The following is an 18,671-nucleotide window of genomic DNA, read 5'->3' as shown; positions in this document are numbered from 1 at the left end:
TTTTATTTTAAAGCTATGATGTCTAAAAAATAATGGATATTTTCCATTTCTTATTTTTTTTTAATGTTAAAATGCATATACAATTAAATAATTCTTAGTGAAAAGTACCACCCAAAGAAAGCCCAATTTGTGGTGTAAAAAAAATGTATAGATCATTTTGGTGTGATAAGTAGTGATAAAGTTATTAGTGCCTGCCAACTTGCCAAGGAGCTGCTGCTAGTGCTTGGCAGAAAAAGCTGAGCCCATCTGTCTTCGTTCTACTGCACAGATGCCACCCATCTGTACCTGCCCAGTGCTGCCGAGCTCCATCAGCAAGCCTTTGTAGACCAGCTTTGGGGGGCCCTAGTGCTGGTACAGCAAGGTGGAGAAGTCGCCTATGGCTTATCCACAGGCTTCCCTCTACTTAGATAAGTACCCCTTTGGGGCATCTTCTTTTCCCTTCAGGTACACCTTGAACTTGTTTTGTCTTTTTGAGGTGTCTCATTGTTCTCTGTCTGCAGGGCAACCATGGGCAAGTCCAGAGATTCTGCGGGAGTGAAACACATCAGATACACGACTTTTACTCCTACGGACGTACAGTCATGGTGACATTTAAGTCACAGGAATACCTGGCTGGCAATGGGCTTCGTTTCACCTATCAAATCGCCAGTAAGTGGTTCTTATACCTATAGCAAGTCTTTGGCTTCCCGTGGATATGAGAGGATGGTCAGTCCGACTCCTGCAGTCATGATCGTCGATCTGACCAAAGGCACCAGCGTGCGATAACTCCATGCTATTTGATATTTTAACTTCTTGTTCATATGTAAGCTCCAGGTCTACAACCTTCATTACAATATTAATTCCTACCTCCCACTCCTGCATACAGAGTTTCCCACGTGCCTCTCCTCATCTGCTTCCTTAAAGTGGGATAAAACTCTGACATAACATTCAATAATGTGTTTTACTACTTTTTATTACACATACAGTTACCGTATTTGCTTTTGTGCACAAGTAATATAGTCAATGTAAAAATTTAAAGTTCCCAATGTACAGTTTATCTGTTCTGAAAGCTGCCATTGCATTTTATTGCATAACTGCTGTATTTATATATTAAAATCTATCTAGTGATCACTTCTCAGCTCACTTTCAACATGCTGCTGGCTGTATACTGAATGTATCTCACAAAGGAATGGAAAGGGAAAAAAAAAGATAATGTTATCACCTCTACAGATGTGGCCAGAAGCTGCCCACTGAAGCAAGGAGCTTTCCACTAGTGCTGTGTTTAACTGTTTAAATGCTGTTCTGCTGCATTTTTTTTTTTTTTTGTGGTAGTAGATTTTATGCTGTAAATAATCTTTTAGAACAAAGGAATGCTGAGTTTCACACCACTTTAACCACTTAAGCCCAACTGGATGAACATTCTTGTCCGGATGGGCTGCACGCACTGCCATGGGCCGCGCGCACTCCCGCCGCCAGCCCAGTGATCAATGAAAGGGATTATAGATCCCTTTCATTGATCGAAGCCTCCCGCAGAAAAGCCGAGAGCGCCGAGATGCAGCGGTTTTTCTGAGTTCAAAAAGTTACGATCATGCTTCCACGACTTTTTCACTGTGGCCATTTTGTGGCCAAATAGTAAAACTACACACACACACACATTCATTTTTTAATAAATAAATAATTTTTTTTACATTTAAAATTAGCTGTTTACCTCCCACACCAAAAATTACCTACATACAATTCTGAATACAAAAAAAAATTACAATAATTAAAAAAAACAACAAATAGTTACCTAAGGGTCTGAACTTATTAAATATGCATGTCAAAGGAGTACATTAATATCATTTTTTTAAATGATGGGCTTGTAAATAGTGATGGACGCAAATTTAAAAAATGCATCTTTATTTCCAAATAAAATGTCGGCGCCATACATTGTGATAGGGACATAATTTAACCTCCTTAGCGGTATGGACGAGTTATTACGTCTATTACCGCCGGAGGGCGCCGCTCAGGCCCCGCTGGGTTGATTTTCATATTTTTTTTTTTTTTAAAACACGCAGAAAGCACTTTGCTTGCTGCGTGTTGTAGACGATTGGCACTGCTACCCGCCGCGTAAGGGCCTCCCACCCTCCCGAGACCCCTGCGCAGCCTGGCCAATCAGTGCCAGGCAGCACTGAGGGGTGGATCGGGACTCCGGATGATGTCACGACGTCGATGACGTCATCACGATCGTCGTCATGGCGATGGGGGAAGCCCTAAAGGAAATCCCGTTCAGAACGGGATTTCCTTATGGCTAACAGCGCCGGTGGCGATCGGAGGGCAGGGAGGAATGCGGAAGGGAGGGGGGCATCATGTAGCTAGCGCTAGGCTAGCTACATGATTGAAAAAAATAATATTTAAAAAAATAACACTGCGCTGCCTCCCTGGCGATATTAATAGAACGCCATGGAGGTTAAATGGTGTATTTAGCGGGACAAATGGGCAAATAAAATACAAGGGTTTTAATTACGGTAGCATGTATTAATTTCAAACTATAATGGCCAAAAACTGAGAAATAATGATTTTTTCCATTTCTTTCTTAATATTCCTGTTAAAATGGATTTAGAATAAAATAATTCTTAGCATCATCTTGTATCACCCAAAATTCATTGTGATGAGTAGTGATAAAGTTATTGGAAAATGAATGGGAGGTGAAAGTTGCCCAGATGCAAAAAATAAACAACCCTTCAAGCTTAAAGGGAACCAGAGAGGAACGGGCTGAAAAAAAAAGAACAAGCTTTTATACATACCTGGGGCTTCTTCCAGCCCCATAAGCCTGAATCGCTCCCACGCCGCCGTCCTCCGCTTCCTGGAACCGCCGTTACCGGGCCCGTCACTTCCGGCGGACGCGGACAATTGTCCGCATCACAGGGGCTCCCTCCATACATGTACGCATGCGGCTGCAAAGCAGGCAGCCTCATGCGCACTTGTATAGAAGGAGCTCCGTGTGATGCGGCGAATCGGCCGCGTCCGCCGGCCGACTGGCCGACTAGCGGCAATGACGGGACCCGGTGGCGGCGGATCCAGGCAGCAGAGGACGGCGGCGTGGGAGCGATCCGTGCGTATGGGGCTGGAGGAAGCCCCAGGTATGTATTAAAGCTTCCCCCCAACCTCTCTGGTTCCCTTTAAGTGGTTAAAGAGGAACCTTACCAAAAGCTAGCAGTAGGGGGAGAAAATAAATCAAGACAATTGCTAAGTTAGAAGTAAAAAAAAAATAGAAGATAGATCACAAAATAATAGATATTCCCCATGTACAGTAATTCATTCATGTTATGTGATCCACCATGAGCCTGCAGGTCATCATCTTTATTGCTGGCAGGCATGGGGAAAAATAGGCTGAAAGGTTGAGATATATATATATACCTTAACCTTAATGTGAGTATTTGCATCAGCAGCAGTTCACATTTCCTCACAAGCTCAACATGCATCCTCAAATCAATTTACCAGGGAAGTTACTATTTTCCTTCTACTGTAGATTGCAGCCGTGAATATAACCAGTCGTTCGGTTACCTGAAAAGTCCAGGCTGGCCAGAGAACTATCCACACAGCATAGACTGCAGAACGATCCTCAGAGCTCCGGAGAACCACACCATCTCTCTGTTCTTCAACACCTTCCACCTAGAGGGCGTGTTCGGGTTCCTCTTCTTCTCCACATGCTACGATCACCTAGAAGTAAGAACCTTCTGTCATGTCTCACTGGGGCTTATTTATCAAATCAATTAGGACAGTTTTCGCTTCATATTTCTTACCTATTTAATCACAATTGTAACCTGCATATGTTCTGAGAGTACTTACAAAATAAGAAGACTTTTGCACTTGTTTTGCATGAATTTCTAGAAATGTCGTACTGGTAGAACAGTGCAAAACCAGGGCTAATCTGTTGCAGAAATAAGAAGTGGTTGATAGCACTTCTAAAATGTGTGCACAGCTGCCATACTGGGGGATGAACTGTCAGCTTGTGCTGTATGTGCTGTTTTATTCCTCACATGACTGAATTAAAGTTCTCTTTCCCAGCTGTCAGTTACATCTCATCCTTGTAAAGCCCAGACAGCTGCTATACTGTGAGATAGGATAGACATTATTTTATGAAACAGGAGTATCCGGATTGATTGACACCATTCAGTCCATCCTGCCCTAAGAAGTGCTCTGACTACTAATATTTTATTATGAATTATCATGGAGTTCCCATGAAAACCATTGACAACAAGGGCGTGTCGACAGCTAACACCTGCGCAGTAGCATGGACCCGATTGGGTTTTTTTTTTTTCACCTGAAGCCCAAGTGGGTCTGTGCTACTGCACTTCGGGGGTCTTTGCACTGGAATGGCCTGGCAGAGGGGACAGGGGAAGCCTTTGGGGCCTCCTTTCGAGGTAAGTATCTAAATTTGGCCATCACAAACCTCACAGGTTTAAATGGTCCCTTTCAATGACAGCACGAGAAAATTACACAGCAAAGGCGGTGCTATGTGATCATTTTGGGATCTCCTATTTTAAACCTCTTCTGGCTTTTTTCCCCCCATTGGAAATCTCAATTGTTTCATGAAAACCCACCCGATCACATAATCACTCCAAAACACATGGTTTGCAAATGGAGAAAATTGTGATTGCATTGTTCCACGTTCCCAATGGTGATTTTCAGGGTGTACAGACCCTTAGCCCATTGGCAGCTTCAATAGAGTTACCTCCTTTGAGATAAGTGCGCTGCTTTTGACCTCAGTTGGCAAAACTCGTTGTGCTGTAAATTCTTAGAATGCTTTGAGGTCTCTCTGCAAGCAGAAAATATAGAAACTGGAAGCAGAAGTCCTCTGTTATTGTGTCTCACTACCCCTAGTGACAAGTGACCAACTGGCCATAAATACACATTACAGCAGCACTAATTAGATTAGATCAAAATTGTTACAGCACCAATGGTCACAGTGTGATGTGCATGGATCCACTCTGGAGCACCGAGTGTTAACAGCAATTTCTCAAGATCCGCACCATCAAAAGGTCCATCTTTATTAAAGTATCAAAATCATAAAAACATGATAAAGCAGCGTGGAAAAATGGCAGATGACGCACAGGCGTTTTTGGACCATCACAGTCCTTTTTTAATTCATCATAGACCCACAACTTTATTTCCAAAGGGGTCTATGATGAATTGAAAAAGGACTGTGATGGTCCGACACACCTGTGCATCATCTGCCATTTTTCCACGCTGTTTTATCATGTTTTTATGATTTTGATACTTTAATAAAGATGGACCTTTTGATGCTGCAGATCTTGAGAAATAGCAGCACTAATTAGAAGCAAGGAAATGTATCAAATAAGAAATAAAGTGCTAAAATAAATTGGCCTGGAGCACTTGTAAGCCTCTAAATAAATTGGCTGCTAAAGGGTTAAGGAAAATATAGGCACTTTTGTAAGCAGGCCTGATTGTGACTTTTGTACAGAAAACAAACCTGTATGTTCTCTCCTCTATACTCCAGGTAAGAAATGGCAGCTCTGCAGACTCCCCGGTGATCGGAACCTATTGTGGGAACAATCTTCCTAACCCCATATTCCCCCAAAATAATGTACTGTACCTGCATTTCAAATCTGACTCTGGCACTTCCGCCCGTGGATATGAAATCACCTGGACCTCATCCCCATCTGGTAAGGGCTACTGCTGAAACATATTATTGGCAGAGTTATGACAAAGGTGGGCATGGCATGGGAAAAGGGGCAGGTAGAGCTGTGGCAGGCGTGGAGCTTCCAAACCAGGTAGGTATTTTTCATATGCTTTTAAACCCTAAAACCAGGAAAAAAGTCATACCACAGTGAGATCTGCAGCAGCCCCGGCACATTACTCACCTCCCTTCTCCCATTACTCACCACCTCACCGCAATTCTCCCTCCATCCTCCAGGTGGTGCTATACCCCTATAGTGAGATTGATGTTTCATCATGACAATCTTACCGAGGGATCCAGAGCCTCCATGGACCGGAAGAAGAATGGCCGCTGCACTGCAGGCCCTGCATAGACCTCCTGGTGAATACCCCGAGTCAGGCTCGGGATTACTGCTCCTAGCTTTTTTTCTCCACCCCAAGACTGACTCCGGGTTATCGCCAATGAGGTTAATGGCGTCTCAACTGAGCCAGCGCTGTAGCAGTAATAAGGCTGTATAGTATACAGCCTTGCTGTCAGATAGGTTGGCGGAGAACCACTGTAGTGGTGGTGTAACAATAACCCCTGTGATTCTCAGCATTACAGCAGGAGCTAAGGGGGCTCCTGGGGTCATTTGCAGAGCAGCAGCAGTGGAGTGTGACATATTACCTGGTTCCAGGATCAGACAGGTCATCACTCCTCTCTTCAGTGTAACCGTACACCGCACAGCCTACTTCCTCTCCTGATACATATCACATGACATGCAGAGACAGGAGCTGCAAGGAGATGGGCTGCATGGCATGGAGTGAGGACCTGTTCTGCTGCTGGAAGCAGAAGTATCACGCTCCCTTAGGGCCGGTGCACACCAAAAACCGCTAGCAGATCCGCAAAACGCTAGCAGATTTTGAAACGCTTTTTCTTATTTTTCTATGGCGTTTTGCGGATTGCTGCAGCGGATTTCAGTATAGTACATTTCATATATTGTTACAGTAAAGCTGTTACTGAACAGCTTCTGTAACAAAAACGCCGGCAAAACCGCTCTGAACAGGCGTTTTTCAGAGCGGTTTGCGTTTTTCCTATACTTAACATTGAGGCAGAAACGCATCCGAAATCCAAAAAATGCCTCACCTCAGCATTTTTCGTTTCTGCAAAACGCCTCCCGCTCTGGTGTGCACTACCCCATTGAGATACATTGACCAAGCGGATCCGCAGCCGCAAGCGGCTGCAGAAACGCTGAAAAAGCCGCTCGGTGTGCACCAGCCCGACTGCTGCTGCTCTGCTATGTCTCAGGGTGGGGGGTGGTTATATAGGTGGTGGGGGTGGTTGCACACATAGGCTACCTCACTAAAATATTGGAGGGGGGGGTCTGTGCACGTTCACAGGCTTCCTTACTGGAGTCTGGGCGATTAAAATTGTACATTTAGCCACTATTCACAGTCTGTAAAATTGAGTGCCATAGGCACTCTTGGTTTATCAGCTGCTTTTGGTGCAAGAGGTGCCCAAGGATAAAAGCAGAGGGGGAGTTTGAAGTGCAGTAAAACCCCACTATCTGGCAGAAATGGGGATTGGCTAAGTGTAGTTTCTAGTTGCTTGAGAGTCAGTGTTAAAAATTGGCCTTGGTAAAAAACAGTACTATACCCTACACTGTATATTTACCATAAACGTTGTATTAAAGGAAACCTAATGCGATAAAACAAACAAACAGTTGCCCTGTGCCCATGCTGGGACAAACCGATCCTCCGGTCCCCCACAGTGACTCAGTTTTGTTTTACAGCAAATGAGCCAGTCAATGGCCATTGCACTGCATCTGCGCGGCCGGGAGTGTGATGGAGGACACGCCGGCAATTGACTGGCTCAGTCACCAAAACTGAGTCGCTGCGGGGGACCTAAGGATTGGTTTGTCCCGACTCGGGGGTGGCTGCAGGGGCCTGTAGAAGCCCCAGGTAAGTTAAACTGTTTTGTTTTTTTTAATCGCTTTAGGTTTCCTTTAAAGGACCACTGTTGCCAAAATCTTAAAATTTAAAATACATACAAATGAGAAGCATGTTTCTTCCAGAGTAAAATGAATCATACATTACTTTTCTCCTATGTTGTTGTCACTTACAGTAAGTAGTAGAAATCTGACAGAACCAACAGGTTTTGGGCTAGTCCATCTCTCCATAGGGAATTCTCAGCATGACTGTTATTCTTTCTAAAGACACTCCCTGAAAAAGATTTATACAATGATGCTGGCCAGCCTCCCTGCCGGCTGCACACTTTCTTAGCAGTTGGACGGAGCAACTGCCATTCACTAAGTGCTTTTGAAAATAAAGAAAACCCTGAGAACCCCCCATGAGGAGATGGGCTAGTCCAAAACCTGTCGGTAATGTTAGATTTCTACTTTCTACTGTAAGTGACAGCAACATAGGAAAAAGGTGATTTATGGCTCATTTTGCTCTTATCTGTATATGTTTACATATATTTAAAATTTTAAGATTTTTGAGATAGTGGTCCTTTAATGTGTACATATGGGGATGTGAGCATATAGGCTACCTTACTGGGATCTTGGGGGGGAAGGGAACCCAGGATGGTTTTGCCGGTTATCCCCTGCACTGTAGAGTCACTTTTGGCCTCCTTCCCGCTTTGCAAAGCAATTTTCCAGTCATTTTTCATTGTACAGAAAACAGATGTTAGAGCGACTTCATTTTGCGATTCTATAACATTGAAATAGGTGAATGAGGAAATCGTTACATCTGTGTATCATGTTGCAGGTTGTGGCGGGACTCTGCCTGGAGATCATGGATCCTTCACCAGCCCTGGTTTTCCGGGCAGCTATACTAACAGCACAGACTGTGAATGGACAATAGTGGCTTCCAGAGGAAGAAGGGTTGCTGTAAGCGTTGCAGCGTTTAGCATTGACGACCCCGGAGATTGTGAGAATAACTATCTGAGGTTCTACGACGGTCCCCTTCCCACCTCTCCATTACTGAGGACTTTATGTGGTCTGGTAAGCTTTGACTGCAACTCTGCAGCCTTTCAAATTCATTTCTATTGTCTGACTGCCATCTGGAGGTCAATAAGTGTATTGCAATAATTTATTTAAAAAGAAGAAAAAAGTCTAGCCTGCAAATCAGAATTTATGTATTTATTATTTGGCCAAATAATATTCGATATTACAAGTCAAGGACTTATAATGTAAGTCAGCCGTTCTCAACCGGTTTAACCTGGAGGAACCCTGCAAATAACTTTTCAATCTCAAGGAACTCCTGCAAACGATTTTTGGATCTTGAGGAACCCCTGCATATATTTTGCAGGAGGCGTGGTCTTTAAAAGTAGGTGAGGCTGTTTATTTTACTACCCCCTATTACACTGCCACTCATTATACTGTCTCATTAGTCTAGTGCTTTTTATTAGTGTGCTCATTATTGTTCTGACCCCCAATTAAGTGCCTATTTTCACAGTACCCCCTATTATAATGTGCTCTATATACTTCCCCCATGATGGGGGGAAGTGCCAAGAAACCCCTGCAGAGTACTCAAGGAACCCTGGCTGACAAATCCTGGTGTAAGGCCTCTTTTCCACGGACAGTTGATAGGCAGTGAAATGCCTCACAAACTCTCACAACTGCCTGCTGCTGGCAACTGCTCACTGCTGCCTGGTAACTGCATGCTGAGCACACAGTTCAACTGTCCGTGGAAGCAGTTACCAGGCAGCAGTGAGACGCGAGAGGCATTTCACTGCCTATCAACAGTCCATGGAAAAGGGCCTCTTTTCCATGGGCTGTTGATAGGCATTGAAATGCCTTTCAAACTCTCACAACTGTTTACCGCTGCCTTGTAACTGCTCACTGCTGCCTGGTAAATGCTTGTTGCTGCCTGATAACTGCTCACTGCTGTCTGGTAACTCCTTGCTGAGCACACAGTTCAACTGCTCTTGGAAAAGAAGACTCAGGGCCTGTTTCCACTGGCGCGGTTTATGTGCCGAATGTATGGAGTTTCCCTGCAGGCAAATCGCGCTATAGGAAACAATGGCGCCACCCGCCGAATCGCTTGCGCTAGTGATTCGGCTGACATTGCCATCTGTTTCCTTGCGGTATGTTGCGGCTGATGGGATTCGTCTGCATACCCGCAGACCAGGAAATGCAGCCACGCGCGGCACAAGTGGAAATGGGCCCTCAGGCCTCTTTTCCACTGACACTTGAACTGTGTGCTCAGCAAGCAGTTGCCAGGCAGCAGTAAGCAGTTGTGAGATTTTTTTCAACTGTCCATGGAAAAGAGGCCTTAGGCAGTTACTGTTGAGCTGTGTGCTCAGCAAGCAGTTACCAGGCAGCAGCAAGCCTGAGGCCTCTTTTCCATGGTCTGTTGATAGGCAGTGAAATGCCTCTCAAACTCTCACAACCTCTCACTGCTGCCTGGTAACTGCTTGTTGAACACACAGCTCAACAGTCTGTGGAAAAAAGGCCTTATAGTGGTAGTAAACAACCAGCTTTGCATATACTGATAGTTATTAACATGCTCTTAATGGGCTATAAAGGAAACTTGTAGAAAGCGGGGTTGATGAGATGCAAGTAATTAAGAGTTGATGCAGGATTATGCAAATTTTGTGGCAAATGTATGCAGCTTGAAAATGGATCAATCCTATTCAGGCAAAGTCAAATTCGATTACTCCATTTTCAAGCAGCATAAAGTTGGAAACAAAATTTGCATAATCTTGCATCAACACAGAAATATTTGTATCTTATTCACCATTCCCACTTGTGATATTCCTATAAGGGCCCTTTTCCAGAGCAGTTGGAAACACTGGAAACTGATCACTCCTGCCTGGCAAGTGTTCTCTCCAGCCAGGTAACTGCTCTCTCCTGTCTGATAACTGCTCACTGCTGCCTGGTAACTGCTTGCTGAGCACACAGCTCAACTTCCCATGGAAATAGGCCCTTAAATAGGCAATAGCTAACCACTGGCTACCAAGGTCATTAGGGGGCCTTGCCCAAAGACTCCCTTTTCCATGAAAAGTTGATAGGCAGTGTAAGGCCTCTCAAACTCTTACAACTGCTTGCTGCTGCCTGGAATCTGCTCACTGCTGCCTGGTAACTGCTCACTGCTGCCTGGTAACTGCTCAGTGAAGCCTGGTAACTGCTCACTGCTGCCTGGTAACTGCTTGCTGAACACACAGTTCCACTGCTCACAACAACACTGGAAAGATTGGTTCTATATAAACCAATAATTACACCTTTTTATATTTGCAGGAAGGACATATTGCCTCATTCAATGCCACGTCCCATCAGGTGTTTGTTAAATTCCACGCGGTGTACGTCACAGCGCCATCAAACTTCAGAGTGATCTGGAGCTCATAGCATGGAACGCAGAACGCGGGTCACCGAGTCACACGCCTCTTCTAAAATCCTGCCAGGACAGCGACAGTGTAAACTGCCTGCTGCTGTAAATATGTACTGTATAATGAAAATCACCCTGTAATAAACCTCTTATCATAATAAGATGAATGCTTTACTGTATGCAACTATTTTAATAAATCGTGGAAAACTGGACTGATGTATGAGTGTTTAAATTCTGCATTCAAATTCAAAGTTCCAGACAGCTTTTTTTTTTCCTGCCGTTTGTCCTGGTTTCTAATAGCTGTAGAATCTGCCCCCCCCCCCCCCCCACCACCACCTCATTTATCCAGGGGAAGATGTGAAAAAACTCAAGTGTGACTTCTTTAAACTGTTTGAAGTACAATGTCCTATCTCCTCCTCCGCTGATGAAAGCTTTTGTTGCTCATTGCTACTGCTAATTACAGTAGTCCTTATCTGCCTGCTCTTTCTGTTGGCTGCAGGCCACAGAAGTAGAGTAATAAAAGCCACTAATAAATATTAAAATGTTAAAAGAAGAGGTAGAATGGATTTTGTTGAGTAATAAGACACATTGCAAGCATGCTTTATTAATGTGCTATTGAGATACTCTGGGGGCTAAAATGCTTAGTCCAAACCATGGGGTTTATTCACAACACTTATCTCATGAATTATCTCACTTTTCTTATCAACTCATGGTTTCTCTCTCCTCATATATTTATCTCATCAGTTCTCTCTCCTTGGGCCCTATTCAATCAAAGCACACCTGAAATGAGGGGAATATGGAGGCTGCAATATTTGTTTTCCTTTTAAACAATACCAGTTGTCTGGAAGCCCTGTTGATTTTTCATGCATTGGTAGTGTCTGAATCACACACATCAGAAACAAGCACAAAGCAAATGCAGTCAAACATCTGATCTGAATGCTTGTTCAGACTCTATGGCTAAAAGTAGTATGGTGTTCATCAGATAGACCCCTCTCTGACTGAATCTGATCAAAGAAGGATTTATTTCCTGTCCACACACTGCAGACAGATTTCCTGGCCCCTCCCCCACTCCCCCATGTAATGCCCCCTCCTATGGAGAGTGTAGCAAGCACATCTGTCACACCGGTGCGAGTCTACCTGTGTCCAGAGGCTTTTTGGATTGCTAACGTGTACCACGTGCCACCGCCGCATGCAGTGACATTAGTACGTGTCTGTGTCACTTGGTACAGGAGCTAGCGGTGGCAATTCAGAAAGACACCAGACACATGAGGACTCTCACTGGCATGACAGGTTAGCCTACTACACTTGCCACGGGCCCAGGGTGGTACACTTACGTGGGGGGCTGACAGGCTAGGTAAGGGTCAGCCAGTCATCGGGAAATCGAACACGGTTGCTGATGACACCTGATCAAGCCCTCTTTACCGAGATTTTTTCGGCATACCAGAACAATTGTTTCAGCCGGGGAATCGATCAACATGTTACATCAATATCTGCCAGATTTGATCACTATGATCGAATCGACTGGATATTGAAGCTAGAAATTGAGTAAGGTAGGGCACCCTTAGAGGCAGAGGATAGCAGGACAGCCATATAACGTATATGGCAGCCTCCATATCCCTATTACTTCAGGTGTCCTTGAACTTTTCTCCTGACTTCTCACAGATGTTTTAACACCTAAATGAGCTTGCTATAATATGTTTTCCCTAGTTTTGCATATTTAGTAGGTGTGCATTGTGGGTAACCACAAATGTTCATTTATAACTGAATTATTGCAAATTTCCTTCTGTTTTAAGAAGGCAATTACACCAAGTTAGTACTTTGTCAATTGCTATTTGCTGAAAAGTTACTTTAAGACAAATTACCACCTGATTAATCAAGATGTGAACTGCACCATCACTCCAGTAAGTAACGGACGCACAGGACGTAATTATTTTCCTGTATAAATCTTTGGTTGTTACGATAAAAAATGTCAGTTAAATATATCATATAGGAGACACACACAGTGATATTTGAGCAGGGCTGTGGAGTCAGAGTTGGAGTCGGAGTCGAAGCAATTTTGGGCACCCGGAGTCGTGATTTCATAAACGGAGGAGTCGGGAGTCGGCTGATTTTCGCACAAAATCCACATCCCTGTTAAGTATTAGACTAAGGAGTCGGAGTCATTTTGGGTACCCGGAGTCAGAGTCGTGATTTCATAAACTGAGGAGTCGGAAGATTTTTGTACCGACTCCACAGCCCTGTATTTGAGAAGTGAAATGAAGTTTATTGGATTTACAGAAAGTGTGCAATAATTGTTTAAACAAAATTAGGCAGGTGCATAAATTTGGGTACCACAAAAAAAGAAATGAAATCCATATTTAGTAGAGCCTCCTTTTGCAGAAATTACAGCCTCTAAACGCTTCCTGTAGGTTCCAATGAGAGTCTGGATTCTGGTTGAAGGTATTTTGGACATTCCTCTTTACAAAACATCTCTAGTTCATTCAGGTTTGATGGCTTCCGAGCATAGACAGCTGTCTTTAAAAGGGGAACTTCATCCTAAACAAACATGTCATTAAGTTACATTAGTTATGTTAATGAAAATTGATCAGTAATATAATCTCTTACCTACTCTTTTAAAAGAACAGGCAAATGTTTGTAATTTCATGGGGGCAGCCATCTTTGTTATGGGGGCAGACATCTTTTTGGTTGAAAGGTGACAGGGAGCATGAGACAGTTCCAACTGTCCTGTGTCCTGATCACCCCTCCCAGCTGCGTGCGCTAGGCTTCAAATCTCAAATTAAAAAAAAAAAAAAAAATGCACTAAAACAGCAGAAGGAGAAGAACATCAGAAATCCCATCATGCTTTGCAAAGCATCAGGGGAAAAATGCCCAGGCAGTTTTCTTCTGTGCAGCTAAAAATGAGACTTGGGTAGCAAAAACAAAGTTCTGATGCTGTGAAACTGTTAAGGAAACACCAGGCCTTTTCAGTGCTGCTGAGAAGATTTTTTAGTCTGGAGGTTCACTTTAACTCACACCACATATTTTCAGTTACATTCAGGTCTGGGGCAGTGTTGCCAACTCATCCCTTTAATTACTGACACATATGAATTATACAGGTTTCGTGGCTAGGTAGATGCAGTTAAGGCACTGATTATGTGTAAGTAGCCCCAGAACCTGTATAACTTAGATGTGTCAGTAATTAAAGGGATGAGTTGGCAACACTGGTCTGGGGACTGAGATGTCCATTCCAGAACGTTGTACTTGTTGTCCTGCATGAATGCCTTAGTGGATTTTGAGCAGTGTTTAGGGCCGTTGTCTTGTTGAAAGATCCAGCTCCTGCGCAGCTTCAGCTTTTTGTCACTGATTCCTGGACATTGATCTCCAGAATCTGCTGATACTGAGTGGAATCCATGCGTCCCTCAACTTTGACAAGATTCCCAGTCCCTGCGCTGGCCACACAGCCCCACAGCATGATGGATCCACCACCATATTTTACTGTAGGTAGCAGGTGTTTTTCTTGGAATGCTGTGTTGTTTTTCCTCCATGCATAACGCCCCTTGTTATGCCCAAATAACACAATTTTAGTTTCATCAGTCCACAGCACCTTATTCCAAAATAAAGCTGGCTTGTCCAAATGTGCTTTAGCATACCTCAAGCGTCTCTGTTTGTGCTGTGGGTGGAGAAACGGCTTCCTCTGCATCACTCGCATACAGCATCTCCTTGTGTAAAGTGCGCCTAATGGTTGAACGATGCACAGTGACTCCATCTGCAGGAAGATGATGTTGTAGGTATTTGGTGCTGGTCTGTGGGTTGACTGAGTGTTCTCGCCATTCGTCACTTCTGTTTATCCGAGATTTTTCTTAGTCTGCCACTTCGAGCCTTAAAGATAACCCGAGGTGGGTTTGAAGAATGTTATCTGCATACAGAGGCTGGATCTGCCTATACAGCCCAGGCTCTGTTGCTATCCCAAACACCCCTAAGGTCCCCCTGCACTCTGCAATCCCTCATAAATCACAGCCATGCTGCTGACAACTTGTCAGAGCTGGCTGTGTTTATCTCTATAGTGTCAGTCTGCTGCTCTCCCCGCCTCCTGAAGAACTCCAGTCCCCGCCTGCATCCCTTCCCTCCCTGCTGATTGGAGGGAAGGGACGGGGGCAGGGACCGGAGCTATGCAGGAGGCAGGGGAGCAGCTGAGACTGACACTACAGATGTAAACAGAGCCTCACAGCACGACTGTGATTTATGAGGGATTGCAGAGTGCAGGGGGACCTTAGTGGGGTTTGGGATAGCAACAGAGGCTGAGCTGTATAGGCAGATCCAGCCTCTGTGTGCAGATAACAATCTTTAAACACACCTCGGGTTCTCTTTAACTTGAACTGAGCCTGTGGTCTTCCATTTCCTCAATATGTTCCTAACTGTGGAAACAGTCAGCTGAAATCTCTGAGACAGCTTTCTGTATCCTTCCCCTAAACCTTGATGGTGAGACCCCCATGTTGCTAATCTTCAGAGAAAATTAAAACAGGAAGGAAACTTACAACTGACCCCCTTAAATACTCTCTCATAATTGGATTCACCGGTGTATGTAGGTCAGGGATCACTGAGCTTACCAAGCCAATTTGAGTTCCAATAATTAGTTCTAAAGGTTTTGGAATCAATAAAATGACAACAGTGCCCAAACTTATGCACCTGCCTAATTGTATTTAAACAATTATTGTGTACTTTCTTTAAATCCAATAAACTTAATTTCACTCCTCAAATATCACTGTGTAAGTCTCCTATATGATATATTTAACTGACTTTTTTAACGTAACAACCAACGATTTATACAGGAAAATCATGACGATTAACAAGGTTGCCCAAATATTTGCATCCCACTGTATATAGTGTCTGCAGATAATATATTTATCTACGTGAATAATGCAACAACCATGCTTAACCGCTTCCAGACCATGTTAGTTGAAATCTACATCCTGAAGGTGGCTGTGCGGCTCTGACAGGGCGAAGATTTCTACTAGCCTGCCGTGCGCTCCAGCCGATCTCACCACTCTGCACATGCTGCCGTTCACTCGCCCTGCCGTCTCTAGGATGGCAGAGCTCTGTGAGCCGTTCACTTTGAGGCATTAGCTTACAATGATGGACAGGTCAGGAGCCAATGAAAGCGGCTCCTGACCGGCGCACAGAGTTCTGCCGTTGTTGCAACAGCAGAGTGAGGAGCCTGCAGCACCCAGTACTACTTAGGCACCCACTACAATAAAGCACCCACTGCAGCATTTGGCACCCAATACTACTAAGCACTTAGGGCTGATACACATTACAAGAGCTTTTTAAACACTTAAAAATGAGAGATTTTAAAAGCTCTTGCTAATGCAATGCTATGGGGTATATTTACTAAATCACATCACTCCAGTGTGAATAGACACATAGGATAACTTTAGAAAGAGCTTTTAAAATCACAAAGTGCTTACAAAAGTTCTTGTAGTAGTGTGAACAAGCCCTTACTGTTACTTGGCCCCCACTACTACTTAGCACCCAGTAGTGGGGGCTACTATGCGCCTGCCACTATAATCTACTGATCACTACTTGTTCATCCCCAGATACTGCAGATTGCCACTATAATCTACTGATCACTACTTGTCTATCACCAGAGACTGCAGATTGCTCCCAGCCTGCCACTATAATCTACTGATCACTACTTGTCTATCACCAGATACTGCAGATTGCTCCCAGCCTGCCACCATAATCTACTGATCACTACTTGTCTATCACCAGATACTGCAGATTGCTCCCAGCCTGCCACCATAATCTACTGATCACTACTTGTCTATCACCAGATACTGCAGATTACTCCCAGCCTGCCACCATAATCTACTGATCACTACTTGTCTATCACCAGATAATGCAGATTGCCCCCAGCCTGCCACCATAATCTACTGATCACTACTTGTCTATCACCAGATACTGCAGATTACTCCCAGCCTGCCACCATAATCTACTGATCACTACTTGTCTATCACCAGATACTGCAGATTGCTCCCAACCTGCCATCATAATCTACTGATCACTACTTGTCTATCACCAGATACTGCAGATTGCTCCCAACCTGCCATCATAATCTACTGATCACTACTTGTCTATCACCAGATACTGCAGATTGCTCCCAGCCTGCCACTATAATCTACTGATCACTACTTGTCCATCACCAGATACTGCAGATTGCTCCCAGCCTGCCACCATAATCTACTGATCACTACTTGTCTATCACCAGATACTGCAGATTGCTCCCAGCCTGAACCATAATCTACTGATCACTACTTGTCTATCACCAGATAATGCAGATTGCCCCCAGCCTGCTACTATAATCTACTGATCACTACTTGTCTATCACCAGATACTGCAGATTGCTCCCAGCCTGCCACTATAATCTACTGATCACTACTTGTCTATCACCAGATACTGCAGATTGCTCCCAGACTGCCACCATAATCTACTGATCACTACTTGTCTATCCCCAGATACTGCAGATTGCTCCCAGCCTGCCACCATAATCTGCTGATCACTACTTGTCTATCACCAGATCCTGCAGATTGCTCCCAGCCTGCCACCATAATCTGCTGATCACTACTTGTCTATCACCAGATCCTGCAGATTGCTCCCAGCCTGCCACCATAATCCACTGATCACTACTTGTCTATCACCAGATACTGCAGATTGCTCCCAGCCTGCCACCATAATCTACTGATCACTACTTGTCTATCACCAGATAATGCAGATTGCCCCCAGCCTGCTACTATAATCTACTGATCACTACTTGTCTATCACCAGATACTGCAGATTGCCCCCAGCCTGCCACTATAATCTACTGATCACTACTTGTCTATCACCAGATACTGCAGATTGCTCCCAGCCTGCCACTATAATCTACTGATCACTACTTGTCTATCCCCAGATACTGCAGATTGCTCCCAGCCTGCCACCATAATCTACTGATCACTACTTGTCTATCACCAGATCCTGCAGATTGCTCCCAGCCTGCCACCATAATCCACTGATCACTACTTGTCTATCACCAGATACTGCAGATTGCTCCCAGCCTCCACCATAATCTACTGATCACTACTTGTCTATCACCAGATACTGCAGATTGCTCCCAGCCTGCCACCATAATCTACTGATCACTACCTGTCTATCACCAGATACTGCAGATTGCTCTGAGCCTGCCATCATAATCTACTAATCACTACTTGTCTATCACCAGATACTGCAGATTGCTCCCAGCCTGCCACCATAATCTACTGATCACTAATTGTCTATCACCAGATACTGCAGATTGCCCCCAGCCTGCCATCATAATCTACTAATCACTACTTGTCTATCACCAGATACTGCAGATTGCCCCCAGCCTGCCACTATAATCTACTGATCACTACTTGTCTATCACCAGATACTGCAGATTGCTCCCAGCCTGCCACTATAATCTACTGATCACTACTTGTCTATCACCAGATACTGCAGATTGCCCCCAGCCTGCCACTATAATCTACTGATCACTACTTGTCTATCACCAGATACTGCAGATTGCCCCCAGCCTACCGCCATAATCTACTGATCACTACTTGTCTATCACCAGATACTGCAGATTGCCCCCAGCCTGCCACTATAATCTACTGATCACTACTTGTCTATCACCAGATACTGCAGATTGCCCCCAGCCTACCGCCATAATCTACTGATCACTACTTGTC

General features: G+C 44.3%; 1 protein-coding gene across 1 annotated transcript in view; it reads left to right on the top strand.

Annotated features, from left to right (window-relative positions):
* Positions 1-11,112, top strand: part of CUBN (cubilin) — a 298,563-nt gene extending 287,451 nt beyond the window's left edge. Inside the window, exons 63-67 of the mRNA XM_068238249.1 lie at positions 501-648; positions 3,491-3,687; positions 5,483-5,648; positions 8,389-8,624; positions 10,863-11,112. Coding sequence (XP_068094350.1) covers positions 501-648; positions 3,491-3,687; positions 5,483-5,648; positions 8,389-8,624; positions 10,863-10,970 — 855 coding nt within the window. The 3' untranslated portion in view covers positions 10,971-11,112. The remainder of the gene's footprint in view (positions 1-500; positions 649-3,490; positions 3,688-5,482; positions 5,649-8,388; positions 8,625-10,862) is intronic.
* Positions 11,113-18,671: the final 7,559 nt, after the last annotated feature.

Source organism: Hyperolius riggenbachi, chromosome 5 (assembly GCF_040937935.1).
Source record: "Hyperolius riggenbachi isolate aHypRig1 chromosome 5, aHypRig1.pri, whole genome shotgun sequence".
In the NCBI taxonomy this organism is placed as follows: Eukaryota; Metazoa; Chordata; class Amphibia; order Anura; family Hyperoliidae; genus Hyperolius; species Hyperolius riggenbachi.
Note: the sequence above shows the minus strand (reverse complement) of the source record. Positions and strands in the feature narration are given on the sequence as shown.